General features: G+C 44.7%; 1 protein-coding gene across 1 annotated transcript in view; it reads right to left on the bottom strand.

Moving 5' to 3' along the window:
• The window catches only part of eogt (EGF domain-specific O-linked N-acetylglucosamine (GlcNAc) transferase), a 74,693-nt gene that overhangs the window by 47,221 nt on the left and 18,235 nt on the right, over positions 1–9,237 (bottom strand). The window contains 1 exon segment of the mRNA XM_086001472.1: positions 7,338–7,442. Within this exon segment, the coding sequence (XP_085857598.1) occupies positions 7,338–7,442 (105 nt within the window).

Here is a 9,237-nt window from a genome sequence, read left to right as displayed (position 1 = left end):
AAAGGATGGCGGCGAGCGCGCGGGCCGCTTGTTGAGCGGGACGGGAGGTGCGTAGGTCGGGCGTGGCTGGGCAACAGAGGCCCAGGCTTCGAGGCCTGCCTGCAAAAACGGTGAAAGGTAGGAAAATTATAGAGGTTAGAGAAGAGATTTACAAATTAATTAACTTTTTTAAAAAACAATGTGTGTTTTAAAAGCAACTTTTTTTTTGCTGGAAAGCTAGATTTGAAAAGAAACACGCAGAAAGTGGGAAAAAGAAATGAAGAGTTTCGAATCAAGATGGCGGCCACTCACCTCAACTCAGAAGCATTAGGCCCGCCCCACACACGCACCGATTGGTCAACCGTCAGGTCACTGAACTGTAGGATTGGTCAATCGTCACGTCACTCGACTCTAGGATGGCCCGCCCGCACACGCAATGAACCCGCCCCCGTGACGCAACGATTGGTCGACCGCCGGGTCGCTCGACTGTACGATTGGTCAACCTTCACGTCACTCGATGCTAATGAGCGGATAATGAGCGGAATTTTGAACGTTTTTTGGATACCGTCGGCACAATTTTTGTCCGACCAAAAAGTAAATACGCCTATGAGAGTTCCCTAATGATAAGCTTTCTTTTGATATAATATATGTGTAGGTACGCTCTGTAACTTTGGATTGTATAGCTGGACAGACAGAGAGAGAGAGACAGAGAGAGAGAGACAGAGAGAGAGAGACAGAGAGAGAGAGAGACACAGAGAGAGAGAGAGACAGACTGTTTTATATATATAGATTAAGGGCAAGAGGATAACCAGGGAAAGAGTATTAGAGACCAAAGTGGCAATCTGTGTGTAGAGCCGAAAGATGTGGGTGAGGTTTTAAATGAATATTTTGCATCTGTGTTCACTATGGAGAAGGACGATGTAGGCATAGAAATCAGGCAGGGGGATTGTGATATACTTGAACAAATTAGTATTGAGAGGGAGGAGGTACTAGTGGTTTTACAAGGCTTAAAAGTGGATAAATCCCCAGGCCCAGACGAGATGTATCCCAGGCTGTGTGAGGCAAGGGAGGAGATTGCAGGGGCTCTGACACAAATTTTCAGAACCTCTCTGGCCACAGGAGAGGTGCCAGTGGACTGGAGGACAGCTAACGTAGTACCATTATTCAAGAAGGGTAGTAGGAATAAACCAGGGAATTACAGGTCAGTGAGCCTAACATCAGTGGTAGGGAAATTATTGGAAAAAATTCTGAGGGACAGAATTAGTCTCCACTTGGAAAGGCAAGGATTAATCAAGGATAGTCAGCATGGCTTTATCAGGGGAAGATCATGTCTAACCAATTTGATTGAATTTTTTCAAGGGGGTGACTAGGTGTGTGGATGAGGGTAGTGCAGTTGATGTAGTCTACATGGACTCCAGTAAGTCTTTTGACAAAGTCCTGCATGGAAGACTGGTCAAGAAGGTAAGAGCCCATGGGATCCAGGGCAATTTGGCACATTGGATCCAAAATTGGCTTAGTGGCAGGAGGCAGAGGGTGATGGTTGAAGGTTGTTTTTGTGACTGGAAGCCTGTGTCCAGTGGTGTACCGCTGGGATCGGTGCTGGGTCCTTTGCTGTTTGTAGTGTACATTAATGATTTAGATATGAATGTAGGAGGTATGATCAGTAAGTTCGCAGATGACACAAAAATTGGTGGAGTGGTAAATAGCGAGGAGGGAAGCCTCAGGCTACAGGACAATATAGACGGGTTGGACAGATGGGCAGAACAGTGGCAAATGGAATTTAACCCTGAAAAAAGTGTGAGGTGATGCATTTTGGGAGGACTAACAAGGCAAGGGAATAAACAATGAATGGTAGGATCCTAGGAAAGACAGAGGATCAGAGGGACCTTGGTGTGCATGTACATAGATCCCTGAAGGCAGCAGGACAGGTAGATAAGGTGGTTAAAAAAGGCACATGGGATACTTATACTCTATGCCTTGTCTAATGAAGGCAAGAGCAGGGAGGTTATGGTGGAGCTGTACAAAACACTAGTTAGGCCACAGCTGGAATACTGTGTGCAGTTCTGGTCACCACACTATAGGAGGGATGTGATTGCATTGGAGAGGGTGCAGAGGTGATTCACCAGGATGTTACCTGGGCTGGAGCGCTTCAGCTATGAAGAGAGACTGGACAGGCTGGGGTTGTTTTCCTTGGAGCAGAGAAGGCTGAGGGGGGGACCTGATTGAGGTGTACAAAATTATGAGGGGCATAGATAGGGTAGATAGAGAGGAACGTTTCCCCTTAGAGGAGGGGGTCAATAACCAGGGGGCATAGTTTCAAGGTAAGGGACAGGAGGTTTAAAGGGGATTTGAGGAAAAACGTTTTCACCCAGAGGGTGTTTGGAATCTGGAACTCACTGCCTGAAAAGGTGGTAGAAGCAGGAACCCTCAACATTCAAGAAGCATTTAGATGAGCACTTGAAAAGCCATAGCATACAAGGCTACGGACCAAGTGCTGGAAAATGGGATTAGAATAGATAGGGCTTGATGGCCAGCGTGGACACGATGGACCGAAGGGCCTCTTTCTGTGCTGTATAAATCTATGACTCTGTGTTTCTCAACTCCCAGCTTCTGTTCTAATCATTTTATTGTGTATACACTTGATGTAGGTAGAAGTTACAGGTTGAGCGTCCCGAATCCAGCAACCTCGGGACCGAGGCCGAGCCGGTTTTTGTGTTTTTCCGGACTTCCGCACATGTTTCTGATGTCCGAAGTCCGGAAATATCGCAATCTGGGCTCGGGCGTTTCCGGACTTAGGACATCAGAAACACGTTCAGAGTCCGGAAATGCCTGGGCCCAGGTTGCGGTTTGACAGGATGTCGGATTCTGGAACATTTTACAGATTCCGGACAACCCTGCCACCAATCATCCCGGAGTCCGGAACTCCAGATTTTGGACGCTCAACCTCTACCAAGTTTGAGGTTTCCACTGGAGCCAAAAGGAACAGCGATTTTCCCACATTGCCAACTTAAGTATACATTATAGTATTTCCTTACTGTAATATTGTTGTACAAATAGGTAGGATTTGCAGCACCGAAATGGGCCTAACCAAAGTCACAAATGACATTCTCTGTGACTATGACCATGGTACATTATGCCTCCTCATCCTCCTCAACCTCTCTGCAGCCTTTGATATGATTGACTACACCATTCTCCTCTAACTCCTCCACTTGTCCAGCTCAGTGGTACTGCCCTCACTTGGTTCCACTCATACCTACCCAAACATAGCCAGCGCATCTCCAGTAATAGCTTCTCTTCCAGCCATTGCTCTGGTACCTCCGGAGCCCCCTAAGGATCTCTACTTTACTCCTCCTCTTCTTCATTCTCATCCACATGCTCATCCTCACTCGTCTATAGACATGGGGTCAGCTTCCACATTTATGGTGATGACACCGAGCTCTACCACTCCACCAACTCGCTCAACACACCCACCGCCTCAGTCAAACTGCTTGTCAACATCAGTCTCCTACTATTTCCTCCAGCTAAACATTGGGAAGACTGAAGCCATGATTTTGGGCCTCAGCACAAAATCCATTCCCTTGCCAATGATTGCACACCCCCTCCCCGGCCAATATCTTAGGTGGGAGCAGAATGTTTGCAACTTAGACCTCGAGCTGAGCTGCCAACCTATATGCTCTCCATCACAAAAACTGCCTACTTTCGCCTCTGTAACATCTCCAGTCTCCACCCTTCAGCTCATCCATGCTTTGGTCACCTCCAGACTCAACTATTCCAATCCTCTCCCATTCTCTACCTTCTGTAAACATTTGCTCATCCAAAAGTCTGTCAGCCTTATTCTATTCCGCAGCAAGTCACGTTCTCCTATCCTTACATTGAGTCCCGGTCCCCCATGCCACAAATTTTAAGTTCTCATACTCGTGTTCAAATTCCTTCATGACATCAACCCTCCACTCACCTTCTGTAACCTCCTCCAGCCCTTCAGCTCCCCCCTCCCCACAAACCCTTGCCCTCCACCCCGCCCCAACCCCGCCCCCTGCTCTCCAGACTCTCCACTTCTTGACTCTGGCTTCTTGTGCCTCCCCTCCTCCCTTTGCCCCAGAATTGGTGGCCATGCCTTCATCTGCCTGGGCCCCACGATCTGGAATTCCCATCCTAAACCCTTCTGCTTCTCCATTTCGTTCTTCTCCTTTAAGACCCTCCTTAAAACCCATTGCTTTGACCAAGTTTTTGGTAAACCATCCTAATATCTCCTTCTTTGGCTCAGCAACTATTTAATTTTGATTACACATCTGTGAACCATCTTGGGATTTTCTACATTAAAGGCACTATATAAGTTGTTATTTTTTGCCTCCTCAATTGCACAAAACACGTTGCATTAGTAGGGTAACATTTCCGCATCTATGACAGGCTCTTAATCACAGCCACAACTGTTAATTCACTGTAATATATATAATTAATTAAAACTTTGCAGAAAAAAAACTCACTCCAAAACTACTAGTTGACCAACAAAAATAGATCAAGAACATATTTCAACTGCATGTCATTGTACATTATCTTGGGAAGTGACAGAAACCTGCAGTGTTTACTGAAACTACTTTCCAGTTTATAACCACATCACCCATGAGATTAGAAAGAGAATAAAACACTATAACTGAACTCTTCTAGCAATGATAATCATAAATCAAATAAAAAAAGAAAAACATTAATATTTCTGTAATACTATTACATTCCCCCATTTTATATTTATCAGCATTACAAAGTACATCAAGTATGTTGTACATTTGCTGCTAGTACTTAATTATTCTTATAGAAGTCACACAACAGCAACTTCTTGCATCATTTCAGTGGCACATGTGAAATATTGTTTGTTTTACATGCTTTGGGTACCAATTTCTTTTTGTTAAAAATGTACTACTGATTATAAATTTAATAAGAGGAAAGTCAAGGAAATAAATCAAAGAATTAAAACTTCACAGCCTCTGCCGCTTCCCTCCATTCCCCTAGCCCACCGGGCCAAACTTCCCATAAGGCTCCTCCCTGCCCTAGCCCCAAACTCGCATCTTTCTCCAGATTCTCTCCTATTTGCCCTCATGCCCTCTCCGAGCTCATCTTGTTCATGAGAACTACCTCCTGCTCCCCCGACCCTATTCCTACCTAACTGCTGACCACCCAACTTCCCTTCCTGGCTCCCATGTTAGCTGATATTGTTAACAGTTCCCTCTCCTCAGGTACTGCCCCCCTCCCCTTCAAATCTGCTGTCATCACCCCTCTCCTCAAAAAAAAAAATCTCAACCCCTCTGTCCTTGCAAACTACCACCCCATCTCCAACCTCCCTTTACTCTCCAAAGTCCCTGAACATGCTGTCGCCTCCCAAATCCATGGACATCTTTCCCAGAACTTCATGTTTGAACAACTCCAATCAGGTTTCCACCCAGCCACAGTACTGAAATGACCCTTATCAAAGTCACAAATGACATCTTATGTGACTGTGATCATGGTAAACTATCTCTCCTCACCCTCCTCGCCTTGTCTGCAGCATTTGATATGGTTGACCATACCATCCTCTTCCAACGCCTCTCCGCCATCATCCAATTGGATGGGACTGCACTCGCCTGGTTCCATTCTTATCTATCCAGTCGTAGCCAGAGAATCATCTGCAATGGCTTCTCTTCCCGCTCCCGCATCGTTACTTCTGGAGCCCCCAAAGATCTATCCTTGGCCCCCTTCTATTTCTTATCTACATGTTGCCCCTTGGCAACATCATCCAAAAACACGTCAGGTTCCATATATAAGCTGACGACACCCACATCTGCCTCACCAGCACCTCGCTCGACCACCCGACCACCCTCCCACTGTCTCTAATTCATCAAACTGCTTGTCTGACATACAGTACTGAATGAACAGAAATTTCCTCCAACTAAATATTGGGAAGATCAAAGCCATTGTCTTTGATCCCCACCACAAACTCCGCTCCCTAGCCACTGACTCTATCCATCGCCCTGGCAACTGTCTGAGGCTAAACCAGACCGTTCACGACCTTGGTGTCATATCTGATCCAGAGATGAACTTCTGACCACATATCCATTCCATCACCAAGACCGCCTACTTCTACCGCCATAACATCGCCCAACTCCGCCCATGCCTCAGCTCATCTGCTGCTGAAACCCTCACCCAGGCCTTTGTTACCTTTAGACTTGACTATTCCATCGCTCTCCTGGCTGGCCTCCCATCTTTCTCCCTCCATAAATTTGAACTCATCCAAAACTCTGCTGCCCATATCCTAACTCGAACCATCACCCCTGTGCTCACTGACCTACATTGACTACTGGTCCAGCAATGCCTCAATTTTAAAATTCTCATCCTTGTTTTCAAATCGCTCCATGGCCTTGCCCCTACCTATCTCGGTAACCTCAAGTCCTACAACCCTCCAAGATCTCTGCGATCTTCCAATTCTGGCCTCTTGCACATCCTCGATTTTAATCACTCCACCATTGCCAGCCGTGCCTTCAGCTGCCTATGCCCTAATCTCCCTAAACCTCTCCACCTCCTCGCATGTTTCTCCTCCTTTAAGACACTCCTTAAAATCTACCTCTAATGACCAATCTGTCCTAATATATCCTTATGTGGCTCGGTGTCTAATTTTGTTTGATAACGCTTTCGTGAAGTGCCTTGCAGCATTTTACTACGTTAAAGGTGCTTTATAAATATTGTTGTTGTATCTTTGAATAAACAAAAATTATCTTTTTCACCACCCCCAAAAGATATTTTCTCCCCTTCCCTTTATTGGATCTCCCCCATCAAACAGTACCATCCCCAACTGAAAGATGACCTGTTCCAAGTCTCCACCAATATCTTTTTGAAATCATTCATGCTGTGATTGGAAGAGTCATTGGGAGAACACTCCATGTGAGAATGCACTGAGGTTTCATGTGGCTGAGATTTGCAATCAGTTTTAATTTTGAGGTTCATAAATATCATTGTAGTTAAAGTGCACTCAGTAAATCCACTCACCATTGTTAAACAACTAAAAGAAAAGATACATGACAATTAGCAAAGAAAACTGCTAAAATTTAATTAGTAATATTCCCTGGGGACGGACAGTTGAATAAGCTATGAAACCTTGCGTGCTCCAGTATTTAAGTTTGGTGAAGGCCTAAATTAAGATGTTATAGTTATTTGTGTGACAAGCAACCAGATGCAGATGACAGATGGACAGCTCCTTAACTTAAATCCTCTGTGGTAAAAAAGGATGAAAACCACAAGATATAGCTTTTCCAAAACATCTTGAAACATGAATAATCATTCCTCCACAATAATTGTCTAAATATTGTAATACTGTAAAAGGTACAAGAACTTACCAGGACTGCAGAGGACTCTTGTGTTCTCCTTCAGCCATCAGTGCCTTTTTGTTCAATTTACAGTGACCTCCAATTTCACCATCCTGAAGGAAATCCTCCTTGTATCTGTTAAGGCAAGATCTGCATTTTTTCTTTACAGCATTAAAAGGCTATTAATACTGAGGCCTCTACAATATTACCCTACCATTGCTACACATAAAACATAGAACACCAAGGACTTAACTTTTAGTATCCCTTAAGATCTAATTCTTATGAGATCTCAAAAATTGGTACTCCAAAATAAAAACATGTTCTGAAGGGGCCCTTACAATTTGAGGTCTGGTTAAAAAGAAACATACCTTAAGTGGGATCTAAATTTATTGGGGTATACAATATATATGCACAAACATTACATTGAATAATTCTGTAACTTCAACTAGAGTATGCCCTTTGTCTACTGTTCATTCATATTAGATCACTTATTCACATAAGAAGCTCAGGAACCTATAAAGGTTTTGAATTCAAATCCCACCACAGCAAGTTCTGAAACTGAATTAAATTAATTTGGTCAATTGTGAATTGGCACCAGAAATAAATGACCACAAACGCTGTCAGACTGTCATAAAAAACAATTAGTTCATTACTGTCATTCATGGAAGGGAACCTACTCCCTCCGCCCCCCAAACCTGGTCTGGTCTACACATTACTCCAGTCCCACGATGACTCTGAATGCTCTCTAAAGTGGCCTGGCAAGTCACCTAGTTGTAAAAAAAAAAAAATCACTACATTGTAAAAAAAAAACAGAAGGCTCACCAGCATCTTCTCAGGGCAACCAGGGATGAGGGATGGCAATAATTGTGGTCTTGCCAGCATCAGCCATAACTCGAAGATTTTTTTTTAATCTCTTGATGGTGCACATCATCTCCAATGGAAGCAACATTGCCCTCTTTAGAATGCTGGTTTGGCACCAAAGTCAATGTTCCCATCAGCACCAAACTGGCAATATAAATGCCACGCAAGATCTCACTTGGGAAGTAATATCCTTGGAAGAGGGAAATTGACTATGTGTGGAATCCTAGGTGCTAACATGAGGTTAACATTAAATTTCAGGGGACTTTGCATTGCTGGGTAGCAGTTTTGGGGGCCCAATGACACAAAAGTGACAATATAACTCAGGAGTCAAGCCCCAATCTCACTTTTAACTGGTCCACTTGAGCATTTTAAAAATTATTTATTATTTTTATCGTTCAGAGAAAGTGGCAGCTCCCACTGGTGCACTCATAACATTAAAAATCAGGCACCTGGAGAACAGGACCATGCATGTGTCCAAGCACACATACACACAGCTCCTTTGTCACGGACCTTTAGGCACCGATATTTATGGGGAGGCTTTGGGGGTGGCTGAAAGTGACCAAAGAACCTGATGAGACCGGGACGTGGAGGTCTTGCTGAATTTAATAGCACTCCTGTCCCTCCTGGCCCACAAGGAGTGCCATAAAAGGCTATAAAAACCTTCTGGAGCCACCATTTCACTGATGGGTTTCCTGAGCCCTGGGAAACCCGGCCGGCAGTAGTCTAATTTAAATCAGGCTCCCAACTGCACTATGGAAGCTTGATTTAAATATGTTAATGAAGTGTCCCGCCTCTCCAAGATGGGACACTCGCACGGTAAGTTACCCGCCACTGTGAAAATGGTGGCAGGCGCGTACGTGTCAAGTTGGGGTCATATTTTGCATTTTTTTGGGTTTAACTTTCGGTGAAAGACGCCCTTTGGTCTGCCCGAAACTTGCTGGTCTTCCAGAGTAAGGAATTGTCCACAACCGAGTGTTGCAGACTGGCACATTCCAAGGTCCAGGAGTACGTGCTGAGGGACGCACTAAAGGTTGGTGCCACCGCCGCAAAGGCACGATGGGAAGGGCCA

The sequence above is a fragment of the Somniosus microcephalus genome, chromosome 11 (genome assembly GCF_052327205.1).
Source record: "Somniosus microcephalus isolate GS21.2 chromosome 11, FLI_Smic_1.0, whole genome shotgun sequence".
In the NCBI taxonomy this organism is placed as follows: Eukaryota; Metazoa; Chordata; class Chondrichthyes; order Squaliformes; family Somniosidae; genus Somniosus; species Somniosus microcephalus.
Note: the sequence above shows the minus strand (reverse complement) of the source record. Positions and strands in the feature narration are given on the sequence as shown.